Source organism: Gymnoscopelus microlampas, assembly GCF_963454915.1.
Source record: "Gymnoscopelus microlampas genome assembly, chromosome: 23".
Taxonomy (NCBI): Eukaryota; Metazoa; Chordata; class Actinopteri; order Myctophiformes; family Myctophidae; genus Gymnoscopelus; species Gymnoscopelus microlampas.
This window is the reverse complement of record NC_139960.1, coordinates 2679497-2701996: the sequence shown is the minus strand read 5'-3', so window position 1 is coordinate 2701996 and position 22500 is coordinate 2679497. Positions and strand designations below refer to the sequence as shown.

Here is a 22500-nt window from a genome sequence, read left to right as displayed (position 1 = left end):
CACACACACACACACACACACACACACACACACACACACACACACACACACACACACACATGTTTGTATTACAGTACTATACTTGTGACTATACACACCTCCCACGCACGTTCGCCTGTTTGCATGGACGCACGCACGCACACACCTCCCACTCACACACAATCGCTAATGTACAGTATGTTAAAATGTAGTTTCTCACCAACTATAATGAATGCATACGCTCAATCACACACTTACAGTATCTCTCTCTCACACACACACACACACACACACACACACACACACACACACACACACACACACACACACACACACACACACACACACACACACACACACACACACACACACACACACACACACACACACACACACACACACACACACACACACACACACAGTGATAATCCCTGGGTTTATGTAAATGTCCGATGGTGTTCTAGAGAGACTTGGTCTTTGTGTCCCTGACAGCACTTCTCTGCGTGCCTCTGACAGCAGAGAAGAGATATTTACATTTAAAGACATACAGTAGTTTTGTTATTTTGGGGGAACTGTATCAAACGAATGGAGGGACAGTTTCGCTCAATTCCTGAATGTCCGGTCATGTATAACAGCACTATAATGGTATCAAGTTGTTAACCACTTGAACCCCAGCATGCCTATTTTGGGGGTAACAATTCACCAAAATAGCCGATCTTATAATGCTTCACAACATGACACAGTGTGAGCTTGTAGATCAGCATTTTTTTTAATCTACAGAGAGAGAGAGAGAGAGAGAGAGAGAGAGAGAGAGAGAGAGAGAGAGAGAGAGAGAGATGTAGACAATAAAATGCAGGTGCAGTTGTAACTCAGGTCCATTTTTACTAAGAATAGAGGGTTTAAGGGGTTAATTTCGCTAATAGCAAATATATTCAGCTACGGCGTATGAATAAGAATATGTGCATTTAGGGACAAGTTGTAAACTGATCCATATACTACAGTAATTGTGAGGATTTTTTGTATGTACTTGTGAAAATGTCTGTTAAAAATACTGGCAAGTCTCAGCTCCACAGTACAAAGTATTAAACACTCTGCTTTGCAGAGCCTCCATTAACCTACTTTTGAGAGGAGCAGCTACTTGATCCCATAGACATGCAGGAAAAGGAGCTAAGCTCACCGTTCAAACTTTTTCAAACTGCACACAGACACACACAGAATGCATCCAAAAAGTTTGTCTGACTCTTGGTAAAGTAGGACAAAAAAAATACAATGTCCCAGACACCGAGCTATCCCCCACGCTGAGCCAGACCGAGCCTGTTGAGTGTCTAAATCAGAGGTCTTCAACAGGGGGTCCGGGACCCCTAGGGGGTCCTCAGAGTTACTACAGGGGGTCCGCCAAATCTGTATGTGATTTTTACATGAACCACTTCACCCAAACATCCCTATTCTGAGGAGAACCTTAGCCAAAAATAGCAGATCTACAAGCACACAACGCCTCGCGCTGCGAGGCGTTGTGCGCTTGTAGATCTGCTATTTTTGACAAAGTGGTTTGGTATAGGGGGGGAAAAGAGCAGACTAAGTACAGAGTGAAAGGTCAGGTTTACTAAGTACATGGTTAAATGTCTGTAAATACACATTATCTTGAATCCAACATGATAGTGATGTGAAACAAGTCTATGAAGCTGCCTATGAAATCTATGAAAAAAAAATATTTTACACAATATATAATGGGGGTCCCTGCTTTATCTCACTCTCAGCCAAGGGGTCCTTGGCCTGAAAACGTTGAAGACCCCTGGTTAAATGGACAGCCTGATCTCACAGAATGTAGTATACATTGCACGGACCCAGTGCACCTCATTCCGTGCATAGTCGCCTAGAAAAACCAGAAAATCCGAGCATATGTACGGCGAGTCACACGGTGGGCGTAACCAGTTGCGTAACCCGAAAGCGGAGCAGTCCCCACAACAAAATGTACGATTCTGTGCCTATCGGTACATTATAACTCAAACGGCACTGAGTAGGCTCAAAGGAACGTCGCAACGTTCGGGACGGCAACTCGTTCGCTTTAGCTCACTCGGTGGCCCCTCACGTGGATCCAGTTCCCTTGAGACCGCGCGCCTCCGAAATGGTTTAGTCCAGGGGTCTGCAACGTTTTCAGGCCAAGGACCCCTTGGCTGAGAGCGAGATAAAGCAGGGACCCCCATTATATATTGTGTAAAATATGTATTTTTTCATAGATTTCATACGCAGCTTCATAGACTTGTTTCACAGCACTATCAAGTTGGATGTTAATATGTATTTCCAGACATTTAACCATGTACTAAACCTGACCTTTTACTCTGTGCTTAGTCTGCTCTTTTTTCCCCCTATACTAAACCACTATGCCAAAAATAGCAGATCTACAAGCGCACAACGCCTCGCAGCGCGAGGCGTTGAGCGCTTGTAGATCTGCTATTTTTGGCTAAATTTCTCCTCAGAATAGGGATGTTTGGGTGAAGTGGTTAATGTAAAAATCACATACAGATTTGGCGGACCCCCTGTAGTAACTCTGAGGACCCCCTAGGGGTCCCGGACCCCCTGCTGAAGACCTCTGGTTTAGTCACAATGGGGGAGATGCGAGGCGGCTATGCTGGTTTTCCGGTCGTCTACGCACGGAATGACACCCCAGTGCGATGTATACTAAGTCGTGTGAGATCGGGTTGAAATGGAAGTATTGGAATTTGACGGGAAGTACCGACCGAGGACGTGTCCGTTTACATTCTCCGTGCATGAAACACGTGTTGTGATTGGTCGAAAAATGCAGTTTCCAGGGGAAGTACATACGAGGGAAGGGACTTCCCTCGTATGTACTTCCCCTGGAAACTGCAGTACCCTAAAGATACTCTCTGTGCATTAGGTCGTGTTTGTATTTGGTTTATTTTGGGATAATTAGGCCTATGATGCTTTGGAATATTGTGGTATTGTTTGCGGCTTGTGTTTTATTGTTGCTTTTCTGTATTCCTCGTAAGGTGGAGAATGGTGTGAATGCTGTGAGACTGGGTGTGGTGCTGATTGCTGGTGTGAGTGTGAAGTGGCTGATTGTACACAGGCTGTGCTACAGATTGACAGGTCCAGCCCCTGCCCTAGCAGCAGTGGGGACTGGCAACTTAACAGCAGGGGAGACTCAAGCCCTCCAGCCTTTTGTAACCTTTTGTTTAGTTCAGTCAGACAACTCTTGGATTGGATTAGAACATATATTTCATCCACTCCCATGGCTTTTCCTACCACTGCTATGCCGATGACACCCGGCTGATCCTCTCATTCCCCCCCTCTGACACACAAGTGGAGGCACGCATTGCTGCTTGTCTGGCTGACCTCGGAGTGGATGTCGACGCACCACCTGAAGCTCAACCTGGACAAGACCGAGCTGATGTTCCTCCCGGGGAAGGGTTGTCCGCACCGAGACATGGCCATCACAGAGGCATCTGCCATCAGACCTCTGGAGCTTGTTCAGAAAGCTGCGGCTCGTCTGGTGTTCAACCGCCCCAAGTTCTCCCACACAACTATCCTTCTCCGTTCTCTACACTGGCTCCCCGTAGCGGCTCGGATCCAGTTTAAAACCCTGGTGCTAGCCTATAGGGCAGTGAAAGGAACAGCTCCTTCTTACCTCCGGGCTATGGTCGATGCCTACACCCCTGCCCGACCACTGCGGTCTGCCACCTCGGGGCGACTGATTGCCTCGTCACTCAAGGGTCCTTCTGGTCGATCGACACGGTCACAACTTTTTTCTGTTCTGGCCCCACAGTGGTGGAATGAACTTCCCACTGATGTCAGGACAGCAGAGTCACTGCCCATCTTTCGCCGCAGGCTGAAAACCCACCTCTTCAGGAAACACTACCCTTCCTCTTTGTCTGGCTTACTTGTTGTTAACTAGTTGTACGAACTCTTGTTTTATTGTTGTACTGTTTTATTGGATCTTGTGTAGTCGATAGACTTTTTGTATTAGCTCGTGCTCATTTGATTTTGCTATTTTGTCTCATCTGTTAAGAAAGTAGGTAGCTGATATATAACACTTTTACCTTAGCGTAAGGTATACTCTTGGTTGCTTGTTTTTGCAGGAAATGCACTTAAGACTTCCGGTGATTAGTAGTTTCGTTCCCTACCTATGTTGAATGCACTTATTGTAAGTCGCTTTGGATAAAAGCGTCTGCTAAATGACTGTAATGTAATGTAATGTAATGTAATGTAATGTAATATTTATTGAGCATGCTTGAGCATAGATACAGTATAGGAAGCATAAAGAAGCATAGTTTGGCATCAGGGCTCTGAATCCATTCACTCCCTGTAAGAATAACATTTTTAATAAATGTTACATGCCAAAAATCATTTACAGGGAATGAATAAGACCCCCACGGGGATCTAGAAACAGAGCCTACAGGTGGATGCCGGGGAGGCGGGATGAGACTATTCATGACTGAATAGGGATGAGACTATTAAGCAGCATACGCAGGCAAGCGAAGGCAGCATATACGGCAGGATCTCAGCAGCAGCGTCGGCACGTCAGCGCAGCAGAAGAGCGCAACCAGAAAGAACAGGTAGGCAGAGCAGTACTTATAACCCACCGACCGGAAGAAGAGTGCATGTGACTAGTCACCTGATCGGGTGGCACAATCCCTTGAGTTGCCTGGCCTGAACTAGCTCTGTAAACTGCGCCTCATTTTGTTAGTTTTGCCACTTGTAACTTTGAGTCCTTCGGTTGTGTTTACATTTTTTAATTCATTCTTTAATACTTGATTAATCACTATGTAGGGGTGTTTGGTATGATTGGTTTGGTTTACCCAATTCCTAGTTTGTTTCTGTTTTTATTTAGTTAGGTAAGTACGTTTAGAAATGGTATCTTTTCTTTTGGTTAGGGATTTAGGTTTGGTGTAATTTTCTATATTAGTCAGGCCTTTTTACTAAATTGTAAACCGGCACCCTGAAGTCATTTTTGCACTTGAAAAAAAGACAAAAAGTCTCTGCTCAAGAAATGAAAATAAAAGCAATTCATTTTTTTTAAAGAGCTGTTGCCTACCCTAGACAGGGGGTTGAAACAGGTCGTGACCAGGCTTTTCTCCCCGGACATGAGGAAAAAGCTGGGAACGAGGCTAAACAAGTCCTTCTTTCATGGACAGAAGCAGAAGTGTTTTCAGTGGTTTTCCACCAGATGATGCTTTCACTGCCAGATGACGACGGACCCATTTTACTTTCTGTTTATTTGTTGTGGGAAAATGGCTTTATCTCCGTTTCTGTAGTTTTTTGGCAAAAACAAGACACATTCAACTGGCCATAACTATGCAATGGATTACCGCGACCAGATCATTTCCCCCCTCCTATTCTACGAGACCCCCCGCGCGTGTAATGAGGCGATCACGGAAAATATTCGATGATTTTTCAACGGTTGGTAAAATCGCTTGTTTTCACTGGCAGTGGCGTGACACTATTACACTATAACTGGCCGCTAAAGAGTTAAAGTAAACAATATCTGCATAGTATAACTAGCATCTTGCGAAAGAGAGAGAGAGAGTATTTATGCCTTAACCACTTAAACCCCAAAGTTGGTTGCGCGAAGTCCCCCGGAGTTCTATACTATAGTATCTTTTCTGTTTTCGCCATAATAGAACCAGAATCAGGTTTATTGTCACATCACAGGTTTACAAGGTAAAAAAGTGGGTGAAATTCGTTTTTTTACATCATTCCCATCGCAACGTTAATTTCCATAGAAAGAAGAGGGGGAGAGGGAGAAGAAGAAGAGGGGTAAGTGGGAAGGAGATCGAACAAGAGAACAGAAAGGCCAAACAAGTTATCTACATATTTACAAGAGTATACCTGAGATAAAGAAACAAACTAAGGTGCCTGAGCAGAGCAGCAATGTATGTATACTGTGCATGATATACTTATAGACGTTAAGGTGCTTAGAGAAAAAAAAAGGAGCACAATAAAAAAAGACAAAAGTCAGTGCGTTATACATGGGATTAAGGTGCAAAGGGTCAGTGCGTGTCCCTGAAGGTGGACTGACCCTGGTATAATCCGCAAGTAGCTCCATGAGGGAGAGCAGCAAAAAAAGAATAAGCAAACATTCTGCTACAATAGCCTAGTTAACAACGTGTCACGATGCGACACGCTACGAGCTACAGTAGTACATCTGTTATTTTCAACCAAGAGATTTGGTGTAGGGCAGGGGTCTTCAACGTTTTCAGGCCAAGGACCCCCTAGCTGAGAGAGAGATGAAGCAGGGACCCCCTCTATATTGTATAAAATTGTGTTTCAGAACTTTTTTTGTTTACTTGGTCTGCTCTTTTTCCCCTCTACACCTATACCTCTTTGCCAAAAATAGCAGATCTACAAGCTCACAACGCCTCGCGCTGCGAGGCGTTGTGAGCTTGTAGATCTGCTATTTTTGGCTAAAGTTCTCCTCAGAAAAGGGATGCTAAGGTTCAAGGTAAGGTAAAAAGGTATGGCAAAAAAAAAATCATATCACACAAAGATTTGGCGGACCCCCTGTAGTAACTCTGAGGACCCCCTGGGGGTCCCGGACCCCCTGTTGAAGACCCCTGGTGTAGGGAAAAAGGGGGTTGCCTATAGACCTGTGGAGGACCCCCGTCAACAATAAGTGTTTGAGTGGTTTATAAATGTAAGGGGAGGGGAGAAGAGAGGATAGGAGAGGAGAGGAGAGGAAGGGAAGATAAACATCTGTTATTGTCAGATAATAGCCCACCTGAGTCATGACCTGTTTACACACACACACACACACACACACACACACACACACACACACACACACACACACACACACACACACACACACACACACACACACACACACACACACACACACACACACACACACACACACACACACACACACACACCAGAGAGAACAAGATAACAGAAGATAGCTGCGTTTTATTTCACTCAATGGGTTAGTCATGTGACCTCTCTCTCTCTCTCTCTCTCTCTCTCTCTCTCTCTCTCTCTCTCTCTCTCTCTCCTCATCCTCCTCTTCTCTCCTCTCTCCACCTCTCCGTCTATTATCCACTCTTCTATCATTATGTTCACTCCTCTCCTCTAATCCTTCCTCCTCTCCCATTCCCTCTCTCCGTCTCCTCTCCTCTATAACGGTGCTTGACATTCCATTCTCTCTATCCCTTGCAAGAGTCTTAGCGGATAGCTCTCTGTCCATACATAAACACACACACGCACGCACGCACGCACGCACACACACACACACACACACACACACACACACACACACACACACACACACACACACACACACACACACACACACACACACACACACACACACACAAGTCTTAGCTGATAGCTCTCTGTACATACACAAACACACGCACGCACGCGCAAACACACACACACACACACACACACACACACACACACACACACACACACACACACACACACACACACACACACACACACACACACACACACACACACACACACACACACACACACACACACACACACACACACACACACACACACACACACACACACACACACAGAATAGGTTAATTGAGGTCAAGTTGTCAGATGGAAGCGTGATTTCTTCTCTGTTCCCAACATCACGTTTCTGTCCTCCATTCTCCCACGCGTCTTCAAGAACTCTGCATATTAACAGCCCCTCTCTTTCTCTACAGACCCATTTTGAAGCCACTATTTCAGCGAATTCAAATCCACCATCTTAGAATTGGAACCGCAAAACCAGACCCATAGAGAGAGAGAGAGAGTTATGACGAGCTCTGATCAAAGCAGGCCGCTATGGGCTATAGTTCCAAACATTGGAACTATCTCATTGAGATCATTTCCGCATTCCATTCTTACAATGGGAGTCAACGCTAGTGCCGTCACTCTCATATTAGATCACACTGTGCAAAACAAATGCTATGGGGTCAGTGGGGCCGGGTCTCCACTCAGTAGAACCAGTAGAAGTCCTAGAACATTGGTTCTCAAAGTGGGGTCCGGGGACCCCCAGGGGTCCTTGAGGGAGTTCCAGGGGGTCCCCAGCTAAATGATAGATTAGGAACCAAATGGACCCTGGGTCTGTAACTCAGAGAGTGTACAAATGTACACTCTCAGAGTTAAATTATCATTGATTTTACAATATAAATTGGGGTCCCAGAGATAGAAATGTAATTAAATGGGGGTCCGCAGCCTAATGCATGTCAAACTGGGGGTCCTTGAAATTAAAATGGTTGAGAATCACTGCTAGAAACGTAAACTCTATATAATCCTATGATTTTGCAACCCCATTTTTTGCACCCAGCGCCAATTGTCTAAGTAATCCTGGGCACTACACTCCCTCTGCCAGCCTTCTTATCACCCGACAGGGTGGAGTTTCCCCGGTAGGACGTAGCGTGTGGAAGGAACACATTAGTCCAATCAGTTCCTTCCCCCCCCCATCAGGCGCCCCGGGTGGCCAGGGGGAGGCAGTTACTGCATGTCTTTTTGTGAGGGTATACCTACCCTATAGAGGACACGGGGAGAACATGCAAACTCCTTAGAGAGGCCCTTTCGCTAGCCTCGATCTCCAGACTTGTATTGTTTAGTTTTGCTAAAAAATGAAAGCGTGGAGGAACGCGTCGGTGTACCCGGTATAGGAAGTGTTTCATTTCCCCAACCAACCAGAGTGCAGTGGGCGTCGCTCGTAATGTTGTGTTAACGGGGCGGGGGTTGACGGACAGATCGGTGAACCAATGGGATCAGGCGCAGTCTCTCTGCCCCTCTATACACAAAATCAAGAGCGTTGGTGCAGCCTACCCTTTCGCCAACCCAAGTATGGGCACTGATGACGCGGAGGAGAGGACACGCCCACAGCGTCCCCGGCGGGAATCAAACCCAGGACCTTCTAGCTGTGCGGCTGTGACAGCGCTACCGACTGCGCCACCGTGCCCCCTAATATAGTAGGAATTACGTTCAATATAATGAGCCACCTTGGGTGTTCTTGTAACCCCGAGAGGGTACAAAATAGAACCGTTAAATGAACACCGTAAATTAACACTAGAGGGGGTTCCTGTGTACATTCTATATCTGTTGTACTGTATGTGTCTGCAAACAAAACAAGTCAACACACTGCGTTCTATTAAGTCCCGAGTCCTGAGGTGACATCTGGCAGAGCGGAGCGGGAGGTCCTGCTCAACAGTCCTCAGGCTGTATCGGCCGAAAAACACACGTCCACCTCGGGCTGTGTCTTGACAGTGGTGTAAAGTAACTAAGTACATTTACACAAGTACTGTACTTCAGTACAATTTTGAGGTATTCCTTTTTGCTTTACTGGGGTATTCTCCAATTTCCAGTACTTTTAATTCTACTCCACTTCATTTCAGAGGCAAATATTGTACTTTTACTCCACTACAATTATTGGGAAACTTTAGTGACTAGTTACTTTGAGGATTTGGATTATTATTATTACAAAACATACATTAACCACTTCAGCCCTATTTAAACTTTGGCTATTTGAAAATAGCCGATCTACAAGCCCACAACGGGCTTGTAGATCGGCTATATTCAAAAGATTGTTATACATTTTATACATTTGAAACCTGTGAAACGGGACATTCTGCCTAATTTCGGGACTTCGGATTTTGATTCCTATACTTTTTGCAAGTAAATTTCGAATTCTGGTTCTACTTGTAACAGAGTATTTCTACATTGCAGTGTTGATACTTTTATTTACTTGATTGACAGCGTAGAGAGGCAATTAGTTGAATGCGCAAATGAACACTTTTGTCCCATCGGAACAGCGACCAAAGTGAAGCGATTCGAGTGACTAGAAAGATCAAATAGAGAGAGAGAGAGAGAGAGAGAGAGAGAGAGAGAGAGAGAGAGAGAGAGAGAGAGAGAGAGAGAGAGAGAGAGAGAGAGAGAGCGAGAGAGAGAGAGAGAGAACATTTGTTGTGCAAAGTAAAATCATTGCTGTTAATTCATCCATTTGTAACACTCAGTGGACAGACACCTTGTTTTTCAGAAAACTTAGGTCAGGATTTAGAAGGCATCTGTAAAAACCAATGGCGTCACTTTGTCCATTCTGTTTTTTACAGTCTATGGTTTGAATTAGGTATGGATTGGTCAGCGGGACAGTTCCCGGTGGGCCAGACTGTCTATTGGCTGGTCCTTGGCGGACGGGCCACACACAGACAGGAAAGAGATCATCTCTCATACTCAAGAACACGAATGAACAATTTGGTTATTGTTGATTAATTCAAATGTAAAAAAAAACCTCTCCTGAAAATAGTACTAGAAAATAGTCATTTGACAAAGGTGCACTGCGAAAGGCCAGTGCGGGTAGGTCACACAATCTGATGGGTAACAACATGTGGCGTAACACTGCACACCATCTAAAGCACTAAAGCTGGAGGGATTTTCCTTTGCTATGCCAGAACCGTTACATAAAAGACATAGCTGGCAACGGCTTCAGACCCAAATAAAAATGTAATGACCAACATTTTTTCTTCCATTCAACGCAGAGTTACAGCTAAACATTACTGCCCTCCACAATGGAGAGGCTCACTAACCTAGAAATGCCTGCCATTGAGTGTGGAATAGCTAAACAGGGCTTTATAAAGTAGGCTATGTTATGAATGAAACCATGAGGTGAGAATTATTAAATGTTAGAGAGATAACTGGATGGAGAGATACAGAGGAGGGAGAGAGAGAGAGAGAGGGAGAGGGAGAGGGAGAGAGGGAGAGAGAGAGAGAGAGAGAGAGAGAGAGAGAGAGAGAGAGAGAGAGAGAGAGAGAGAGAGAGAGAGAGAGAGAGAGGGAGAGGGAGAGGGAGAGGGAGAGAGAGAGAGAGAGAGAGAGAGGGAGAATGTAATAAAAGTCCTGCTACAGTGAGTCATTATGCCGTATTGAACTGGAATGTAAATGTTTGAACTGGATTCGTCCCATGTTCTCAATATTTTCTCAAAGTGGCTTTAACCCCTTCAATCCGGGAACGCATCTGTGTCGCTTTAGATTTCTTTGGCTATTCAAAAATAACAGATATACAAGCTCAGAGTGCCGCACTACAGTGCTGTTGTGCAAACATTTGAATATATATATATATATATATTTTTTTTTTAAGCGAACGTTTGTAACTCAAATCTTTGCTTCTGGGGGTCCCTGGAACAAAACATTTTGAGATGGGGGTCCACGGCCAATACATTTTGGGGATCCATGACATGAAAAGGTTTGAGAACCACAACATAAAGCAAAACGTTTTTTTTTCTTCTTTTAAACAAAAAGACATTTGTAAAATCCCCAGAAGCAAAGATTTGAGTTAAAATGTCTTTAAAAACATATATTATTCAAAGATTTGCAAAAGAAATCATGATTTTTGCTATGAGCTTGTATATCTGCTATTTTTTGAATAGCCAAAGAAATCTAAACAGATGACACAGATGCGTTCCCGGGTTGAATGGGTTAAGGGTTTGCAGGTTGTGCTGAGTCACCATCAGCCCTGCTGATCCACATCACTACCGCGACTCAGCAAAAACCACGTACGCAGCAGCGCCGCGGTCAGCAAGATTCAGCTCGGTAGAAAAGAAAGAATATGAGAGAGAGAGAGAGCGAAGGAGTGAGAAAGAGGGAGATGATGAGAGTAGGATGGGAGAGAGAGAGAGAGAGAGAGAGAGAGAGAAAGGGACAATAATGGGGTGAGAGGGACACGAGAAACTGAAAGAGAGAGAGACAAATGGACAAAGAGACAAAAAAAAAGAGATAAACTCACATTCAGTCCTTTCTGGAAGAGTTTCTGGCCCATTACGCTAGCCAGCATCCTGATCAGTGCTGCCCCCTGTAGGACATACAAATAGCACACGTTGATACTTACTGTCACATTTATACTTATCGAAGATGTATTCCCAATTATAATACACATTAGTTATTAGTATATCTCATTTAGACCTGGAACACCTTCAGTTCGAGTCCTGAGACTTTCCTTTCCATTTAGCAGTCAATAAGTTAAAACTAACATTAACATATACAATACAAAGCACATGACATTAACATATACAATACAAAGCACATGACATTAACATATACAATACGCGCGTGCGATTTTTTCCGTGGTTTTTCGCGGTTGTTCCCCTTTTATTTCCGTTTGTTATTACTTTAATTCGGTACAAAATTTTTTTTTTTAAATATATATAATTATATATATATATATATATATATATATATATATATATATATATATATATATATATATATATATATATATATATATTTTTTTTTTTTTTTTTTGTTATCAATTATCATCAACATTGGCCATCATCTTCAGTAGCAAAGTGCTTCTTCTTTTATTTCAGTTTTAGGGTTAGGGTTAGGTTAGGGTTATGTTATTTAATTCTAATTTTTGCCTGATTTTACCGATTTATTATCAAAAATAAATAAATACATTAAAATATATATATTTTTTGCAAAATCTATTGGGTGGACCAGCTTTCTACCCAGGCCCACCCATGGCTGCATGATGAAAACAGAGCTATATTGTCCAAGTTGACCGTACAATACCAAATACTCTAAAACCAGTTCACCTGTGATGTGAGCTTGTACATCGGCTATTTTTGTGCAGTATTTGAACATTGTTTTTATACTTTTGAATTTTTAAGACGGGGGGTCCATGGCTAAAATCAATATATTAAAATATTTTCAGAATAGCAGATCTACAAGCTCGCAACACGTTGCAACGCTTGTGAGTCCCTGCTCGGTCGGCGGCAGGGGGCGGCCAGGGTCCGCGGAAAAAAATGGGGCAGTGTGTTTAAGGACGAGCGTTACGTTTTCCACCCGGTTGCCATTTTATTTTTATTTTGCTCTGAGAGGGGGGAAAAAAGCGTGAGAAATGGCAAGTGTGGCGTGAGGCGTGAGAACAGGTTAAATTGCGTGACTCAGTCTCACTCTCAAAGGGTGAGAGTTGGCAGCTCTGCTGGTGTAGCAGATGTGTCTAGTGAAAAAAAGTGTGTACTTTGTTTCTCTGAGTAAAACATGTAATAACTAATAAGTATTATAATTGGGAATATATCTTTGATAACATATGTAAGCAAGCATATACGCCTAGTAGGTGAATGGTGTGCAAGGGGAGTGTACCAGGGACGTGCAGAGAATGTTCATTTGTAAAAGGGCACTTCGGTCGCCGGCAATTTCTAGCCACATTTAGAGGAGTATCTCATTTTAAAATAACATTACAATGATAGCCTACTTGTCACAAAAACAAGAACTCCACAAACTGAATCAAAGTTGAATTTGCAATAACTCTGTGATATCATTATTCAGTCAACCAAGCTCATTTTCTCACTCAATTTCATCTCACCACGTGCCCTGCTTGACAAATGAGATTGAAATGAACTTTACTTTGTTTTCCCACACACCTGTCGCAAATTAACCCATTAAGACCGGGAAAAGCATCTGTCATTTTAGATTTTAACCACTTTAACCATTATCTCATACTTTGGCTATTCACAAATAGCAGATATACAACTCATAACGCGGCACCGAGTGCTATTTTGTGCAAATCTTTAAATACATATATTTCTTTTAAACAACATTTTCAACAACTAATCTTGGGGGGTTCCTGGAACAACATATTTTGATGCGGCCAAAAACATATATATATATTTTTCAACTTTTTCATGTCCAGGACCACCCAAAATGATACAGTATGTATTTAGCCGCGAACCCCACCCCCATCTCAAAATATGCTGTTTCAGGGACCACCCCCCCCCCCCCAATCTAAAAATGACACCGGATGCGTTCCCGGTTTTAATGAGTTAAGACCTGGACATGTGCGTGGGGTGGGTTTTGTTGTGATTTGAGGGCTTTCCTTTGGGGTACGGCTTGGAAAGGGGGCATTTTAATTTCTTTCACCATAGTAAATAATGCTTAGCATTCATGGTCTGGAGAGGGCACTTTTATACAGATGCGTAAAAGGGCAGGGGCTGAAGTCCCTTTTGATGTCTATGTGCGCATTTTAATAGATTGTTTTATGGCCTGCCACCATTTATATAAAATATATCTGTGGAAACATGAATATCTTTGTTTCTCCACCCACCACAGAGAAAGCATTCCCTGCTACGCCGCAAGATGCACATTTTGAATAGAAAAGTCATACGATAGGCCTTAATTGGTTGTATGTTTGAGATGTAGTGGAAACATAACGAAACATTGTCATAGTACTCAAGTAAAGTAAAACACCTCAAAATTGTACTTAACCACTTAAAGTAGTAAACAGACCTGAGTTGTCTCTGTATACTTCGACGGCTTTTTCCCCCCTCTACACCAAATCTCATGTGAGCTTTTAGATCTAATATTTTTTAACGAATGTTCTCAATCCCCATAGAGTATGGATGCTGGGGTTTAAGTGGTTAAGAAGAGTAACTGAGTAAATGTAAGCTACTGTATACTTAGTCACTTTCCACCACCGCAAATGAAGATATTTTAATGAGAATGGAAATCTCGCTGCATTAATAGGACGGATCTTAACACAGAGAAGTAATATCCCCTCCGGGATGAGTAAGAAGAACCTTTTATACCGTCTGCTGAAGTATAATTTTTGTCTAATTGTCAGCCTCAGCCTAAAATGCACAAAATGTATTTCAACAGCCCTTTAATTAGTAGCCTAGAGTAAGCATGGCTGACAGCAACAATCTGCATGCTACAGTATTACAAAACAGAACACAGAAAACCAACTGGTCACTAAGTAGAATGTGTAATTCCTGCCCAAATTGTTCATGAGAGGAAGCACAAATTCCGAGTCTCAAGCTCAAGCTCATAGCGCTATGAGCTTGTATATCTGCTATTTTTGAATAGCCAAAGTATAAAAGGTTAAAGTGGTTAAAATGATTCTGCTGCTATACACATTTTGCTGGGGACCCCCAGGAACCCCCCCAAGGAGGACCGGTGGGGGTCCCCGGACTGTCCCCGGACTGTCCCCGGACTGTTTAGAACAGTCTAGAAGGTTTAAACGGTTAGCAAGCAGAAGGTACTGACTGGCTTGGTGCTGCATGGCAGAAGCACACATTGCAATAGAAAAGAGTCAGCACGCTGGATAAAGCTCCAAAGGTGTTTTTTAAATTTAATTTGATTAAACTTTTTTTTTAGGTCGCAGCCAAGAGCAGAGATTGCAGAATTCAAGAAGCAAACACCTAACCTAGCACAGATAATATAGTACATTAGACTTATTCATTTCACCTGCACTAAGCAACAAAGTTTTATGCATTGATGCTAGGCGGCCCCACTCATGATTTAAAGTGCAATTTAAAAAAAAATAGGGCATATTTTAAAATACGAAGTATAGCATTGGTAGCCTAGAATATTTATTGTCTCCGCCAGGCCTAAAGGCATGGCGAGAGAGTATGTTTTACCCCCTGTCCGTCCGTCCGTCCGTCCGTCCGTCCGTCCGTCCGTCCGTCCGTGTGTCCGTGTGTGTGTGTGTGTGTGTGTGTGTGTGTGTGTGTGTCCCGTCCGTTAGCAGCTAATCTCCGGCACCGTTGGCCCGGTCGCTGCGAAACTGTGCCCACACACTCCCTGGATGCCAATTCAGAACCTCTGCCCCAAATTCTTTACATGGGCCAGTTATAGCGCCACCAGGAGGCCGATTTGTGCAAACACCCATTTTTTAATATTACTCCTACAGATTTTATCCAAACGTCATGCAAATCGGTACACAGTATCTCTACAGTCATGTGATCTACACGGATCTGTCCGATTTCCCATATTCATCCTCATTGCCTAAAGTTGCCTTCCAAAGTTTGCAGGATTGGTCCGTTTTGAACAAAATGCCTCAAATTATGCACGCAGCTTGCGATTTCTGTGAAATTTCACACGCACATTCCCACTAGGCCGAGGAAGAAATGCCACCCTTTTCACATTGGCCTGTTATAGCGCCACCAGCAGGTATAATTTAGCAAAACACATTTTTGGAACAAAATGCCTCAAATCATGAATGCAGTGTCCGATTTCCGTGAAAGACCTAAGAATAAATGGCACCCTTTTCACATTGGCCTATTATAGCGCCACCAGGAGGCCACAATAACGTACCTGACCTGGCGGAGACCTGTGCTCCGAGGAGCACTTTTTCTAGTTATGAATGTATTTACATTGCTGTGATTCCTGCTGATTTTGTGTGCTAATTAAAGGCGTGTTTCTGTACACATGTATAGATGGATGCATATGATGCATTCAAATGCTTTTAAAAAACAAACAAACAAATAAAAAAGACTTAAAGGAAAGGGAAGGACACATTTTTATTTTTTCAGTTGTCAATGTGCGACCCCACTGTCACCTTCCCACGGCTCCATTTGGGATTCAGACCCACAGGTTGAGAACAGCTGCACTAACGTATTCATACAAACATGTGCATACATCCGTACATGTTCCTTGCTCTACAGTGCTTGTAATTACATACATGTCATATTGACATAAAAAAAACCAACCACACTCACAACTGGAAGTTGTTTAAAGCATTCAATATGCAAAATCAGCAGCCAGAGAAACGAACGTGCTTCGGCCTATTGGCCTTCACCATACGCTGACGAAGGGAGTTGTGAGTGCGGTTGGTTTTTCATGTCAGTATTGCTAGCAATCAGTGCACCCGACACCCGAGTTCAAAGACTACAGTTTGTTTGTAGTTGAGCACGCCGAGCCTTGAAGTGACAAAAATGCACGTCGTACTAACATCTAATTAATCATGATGAAATATTGATTGTTTTTATTAGAGAGAGGCTATTTACCCAAGCCTCTACAGATTATTGTAAACTACTATGTACTTTGGCCATATGTTGCAGTACCATTACTGCCCCTTTACTAGAGGCCCCTGGGCTCCACTAGTGGTGTAATAGGATCTATGCACAGCAGCCATTTTGGGAATGAATTGGGCCCCTTCACAGGTGTTACCAATAATACTAATTAAGGCTGTGTTCCATTTAGTGTGGCACAGTGGTCTCTTATTTTCAAGGACCCCCATAACTCTGAGAGTGTACAAATGGAACCAAATGGACCCTCACAGGTCCATTTGGTTCCATTTGTACACTCTCAGAGTTACACACCCACCATAAGGGGCCAGTTAGGAACCAAAATGGAGTGTTTCTAGTGAGCCAACATGCACGATATCAGCACCCTGACCAGAATGGAACAGAGCCTTCATTAGCATCATTGGTAACACCTGTGAAGGAAGTAAGAAGAGGCCCAATTCATTCCCAATATGGCTGCTGTGCATAGAGCCTATTGTCATGAGTGCATGTATGTGTGTGTGTGTGTGTGTGTGTGTGTGTGTGTGTGTGTGTGTGTGTGTGTGTGTGTGTGTGTGTGTGTGTGTGTGTGTGTGTGTGTGTGTGTGTGTGTGTACCTTCTTGTATGCGATCCAGTCAAACACTCGGTCGATGTCAGCAGCCTGATCTACCTCCTGGGAGATGGGGTGGGAGGAGCTTAGACCGTCCAATAGCATCACCTCGTGGAGAACGTCCGTTAGAAAGCGCTGTTTCTCCTGAAACGACAATGTTGACATGGTTTTAAAAATGAAACCCTACAGTTATGCTTGATATTGATTTGATTATTGCGCTGAAACATGTTCCATACAGGGAATGGAACCCTCAACCTCTAGAAATAATGTAGAACGTTCGGCTGGTTTCACTGAACTAGTGAGGATAGCCAGGAGAACACATACGTTTTTATTACTATACTTGTGAGGACACTTTAGGGTTGAATTTATGAATGTCATTTAAACCCTTTAACCTTAACCCTGAAGCCAAAAAATAGCAGATCTACAATCTCACAACGTGTTGCAGCGTGACGTGTTGTGAGCTTTTAGAACTGCTACGTCTGGTACATGACGTGTACAAAGCACGCAATGTTTAAGACAAGGATTCACGACTTCAAACTTATTTTTTTTGTTAAAAGCATAAAAAGACCTAGCCGTGTGTATTGATAATAGGTGTAAGAATGTACTATTATTATCAACTAACATAAAAAAGTTAAACATTTTTGCCCTTTAAAGTTGTGTCCAAGATCGTCGTCAACTCCGTTCTACAAAAACATAATTTAATCAGGCATAAACAGGTTTTAGCTATATTCTAAGGCACACACGCACGCACGCACCCACACACACACACACACACACACACACACACACACACACGCACGCACCCACACACACACACACACGCACACGCACACAGACATCAAACAAGGCTCCAGCCCCTGCCCTTTTACCCGTCTGCAAAAAGTGCCCTCTCCAGACCATGAACGCAGCATTTATTATGGTGAAAGAAAGGCAAATGCCCTCCTTTCCATGGCTGTACCCGAAGGCAGCATTCAAAAGAATTGCCTTTTCCTTACTCTCCTGAACTTGAATGCAGCGTTAAGAAAGAACGCCCTCGGTGTAGAAATCCATGACGTACGTCGCATCTCCGAAGCTTGATTACACTTAATGGAGTGTGCTGTCACGCACCGGAAATAGCCGTTGGACGAGCTCACAACGCGACGCGCTTCAGCGCTATTTTCGGTGTGCGACAACCCGCGCAACTAGAGAAAGAAAAAGGATTATACCTTAAGCCTATACCTCCATTTCAATCGTATTTGTCATGTAGGGTAAGGGGCCTCTCTCTCTCTCTCTCTCTCTGATTCTAACACTTTTGTCCCAGCGACAAACAGATGGCACGATCCCAGTGACTGGAAAGATATTTTTGCGTCCAGTGTGAACACAGCTTTAGATGATGTGTTGTTTTGCCTTGTACACTAAGCAGAGCCATGATGACGATATATTTTTAGCGGTGCCAGCCGCTCTACATTTGACTGTCTGTGTGTCCGTCCGTCCGTCCGTCCGTCCGTCCGTCCGTATGTTATGTCCGTCCGTATGTTTGAACACGGCAAAGAAGCAACACATGCGCCATTTCAACACACACACACACACACACACACACACACACACACACACACACACACACACACACACACACACACACACACACACACACACACACACACACACACACACACAAGCCAATACTGCACACATGCACACACACAAACACATGCACACACACACACACACACACACACACACTTGACGTCCGTATGTCCGTCCGTATGTTATGTCCGTCCGTTTGAGGACGGCATTTAAACAGCTATAACTCCAGTTCGCAGCATGCTACGGAGTACAAATTTTGTATATGGAATAAAACCACCAATAGGGACGAACTGAAATGAATTAAGCCCCGCCCCCTCTGTCTGCCCATTGGCTGGGCTTTAAACAGCCATTATTCCAGTTTGCAGCATGCTACCAAGTACAAATTTGGTAAGTGGACTCAGACCACCAATAAGGACGAACTGAAATGAGTTAAGCCCCGCCCCAAAAGCACCACTTCCTTCACACAGGGTGTGATTTTTTATTTTCTCATGCCTTTTTTGTACATAGTGGTATATATGTTTTCCTCTGTATTCTTATGTTGATTTTTGAACTGTTTGGTTGCTATATGTCTATGAAATTAATTCAAGGACCCCAACGGAAACAAGCCCGCAAGGACTTTTTTGGCCGGACCTTTTAGACAAAAGTATTATAAATGTAACTGTGTCGTTTTACATTCTTTTGCCTAATAAACATTTCAATCGATCAATCAAACACACATTATGTGAGAATGCTTCTCACATAATGTGCACTTTTAACTTTAACTTCTAAAACGTCCCCAAAAAAGGTGTCATAACGCCGTAAATTAAAATCTTCAGCTCAGTGTTAATTTAAGTGAGATTGTACACTCTCAGAGTCGTGAACCATTTAGACCGACTGTGATGAACTTTATTATTATTATTAAAAAAAAAAAAAAAAAAAATCATTGTTTGAAGGCGTGTTCTCTACTACAGTGGTTCTCAAGGTGTGGTCCGGGGACCCCCAGGGTTCCTTGAGGGGGTTCCAGGGGGTCCCCAGCAAATTGAGTTACTGTATAGCATCAAAATCAGTTTAACGACTTTAACCCTTGTGACATATTGTGAGCTTGTGTTTTAACAACATAAATCTTGTATGGGGGTCCCTGGCACGAAATACTTTCAGATGGGGGTCCGCGGCTAAATCAATGTTAATGTGGGGGTCCTATGAAAAGGTTTGAGAACCACTGGTCTACTATTGAACAGTGGTGGGAAAAAGTACTCAAGTAAAAGTTCGGAATTCAAAATTTACTCGAGTAAAAGTGCAAAAGTATTGGTATCAAAATGTATTTAAAGTACCAAAAGTAGAAAGTACTCATTATGCAGGATGTCCCATTTCACAAGTTTTCAAATGTATAACATGTCTAAAAATCTTTTGAAAATAGCAGATCTACAAGCTCACAATTTGTCGCATCGCAACACATTGTGAGCTTGTAGATCGGCTATTTTTAAGTGGCCGAAATGTATATAGGGCTGAAGTGGTTAATGTATGTTTGTTTTGTAATAGTAATCAAAATCTACAAAGTAACTAGTAACTAAAATGTTCAAATAATTGTCGTGGAGTAAAAGTACAATATTTGCCTCTGAGATGTAGTGCTGTAGAAGTAGAAGTATTGTAAATTGGAAATACTCCAGTAAAGTAAAAACACCTAAAAGTTGTCAATTAGTAGGCCTACAGTACTTGAGTAAATGTACTTAGTTACTTTACACCACTGCTTACATTATATGGAAATGATGTCACAGGGTGGACGGTGCTAAATTAGCGCAGCCGTGTGAGAAAAATAACTAAATAGTAATAACCTTGATGTGAACCACATGAAAACAAAAGCAATGATTTTTTTTTTTCAGGGAACAAAGTGCTGAGCTTTCAGCTTGCTGTGGGTTTTATTCATGGAACACAGAGACAGACAGTCAGCACTTTCACATTTTTTACTGTTGAACCGTCTAAAGACCTTTCTGAGCTCTCACACACACCAAAGAAAAAAAGGTTCAACAGAACATAATCTTTCTAAAGAGGATCAACTTGGACTATATATTACCTGGCAGACCTTCTGCACAATGCTGTATCGAGAGTAGGCTATCTTTAATTCAAGTTGCGTTGTGACATGTTGGGAGGGTTTAAGTGGGTAAATGCAAATGTATGTTTAACTTTTTAGAGAAAAGAAAAAGTGCCACAGGGCGACACTAACGCTGTTGTCAAGCATTGTCTGCAAGCCAGTACCAAGGAGAAACAAAAATGGCGACCAAAATAGATAAGATAGATGCTGCTATAGAGCAGTGGTTCCAAAACTGGGTGCCGGGACCTCCAGGGAGGTCCCCAAATCATTTTGGGCGGTCCCCAGATGATTAGCTTTAATGGGCAATTGTTTTCTCACTCAACAGTATAACAAAAACAACATAAAGTCTAGTATCTGCACATTTCTGAAGTGACAATTTAATTACTTTTAAGACCTTTTTAATACCAAATTGGCCAAATTCTCAAATATTACATAAGACAAAGGCAAACATGGTGAAAATAGCCGATCTGTAACTCGCAGTGCGAGGCGTTGTGAGCTTGTAGTTTGGCTATTTTCACAATATTTATCTGTGGAACAGAGTCAAACTAAGTATGTAGTGCTTGTCAGGATCGGGCCGGGGGTCCCCAGTTAAAGTATGATTAGTTTGGGGGTTTGTGGCCTGAAAAGTCTGGGAACCCTCCTTATAGAGAATGCTCTGTATTTTCTTATGCTGTGTTCACACTCGTCAAGTTTGTGATCGATGAGCGAGACAAATATAAAGGAGAATACTGTATAAAGCCTGGGGTTAAAAAAAGAGCACGGAACTGGCTGACAGAAATCATTTGTTTTCCCTCAATTACAAGCAGAAATTCTGCTAAGAGAGAAGGTGAGTGGAAATGATGAAACAGCACTTGGTGGTTTTGTAGCTTTGTAGCGGCAGTGGAAGCCAGCACGACTTGGATTGTAGGCTTTGTATCTGCCATTGTGAACACAGCATAAAAGTCATCTTTTTTTGTAAACCACATATGGTCGCTGTCGGGTGGAAACCTCATGTCCAAAACTGTTACTTCTCAGGATTCAAATAGGCTCTATGCACAGCGGCCATATTGGGAATGAATTGGGCCCCTCCTTACTTCCTTCACAGGTGTTATCAATGATACTAAAAGGCTCAGTTCCATTTAGTGTGGCATAGTGGTTGTCTTATTTTCAAGGACACTCTGAGAGTGTACAAATGGAACCAAATGGACCCTCACGGGTCCATTTGGTTCCATTTGTACACTCTCAGAGTTACACACCCACCATAAGGGGCCATTTGGGAACCAAAATGGAGTGTTTCTAGTGAGCCAACATGCACGATATCAGCACCCTGACCAGAATGGAACAGAGCCTTCATTAGTCATCATTGATAACACCTGTGAAGGAAGTAAGAAGAGGCCCAATTTCTTTCCAATATGGCTGCCGTGCATAGAGCCTATTCCGAAACAGCAATGGCTGATATTGCCGTTGTTTTTCTTTTTGGGGTGATATATGTGTGTGACATTGTAGTATGATGAAGTAGTACATAAATGTATAGCAAGAGAACCCATAC

The 22500-nt window shown here is 43.0% G+C and overlaps 1 protein-coding gene across 1 annotated transcript in view; it reads right to left on the bottom strand.

The window, feature by feature from the left end:
* LOC311040063 (thyrotropin-releasing hormone-degrading ectoenzyme-like) overlaps positions 1 to 22500 on the bottom strand; it is a 239238-nt gene that overhangs the window by 81981 nt on the left and 134757 nt on the right. Inside the window, exons 9-10 of the mRNA XM_084050135.1 lie at positions 17345 to 17482; positions 11732 to 11797 (exon numbers count right to left, since the gene is read on the bottom strand). Coding sequence (XP_083906261.1) covers positions 11732 to 11797; positions 17345 to 17482 — 204 coding nt within the window. The remainder of the gene's footprint in view (positions 1 to 11731; positions 11798 to 17344; positions 17483 to 22500) is intronic.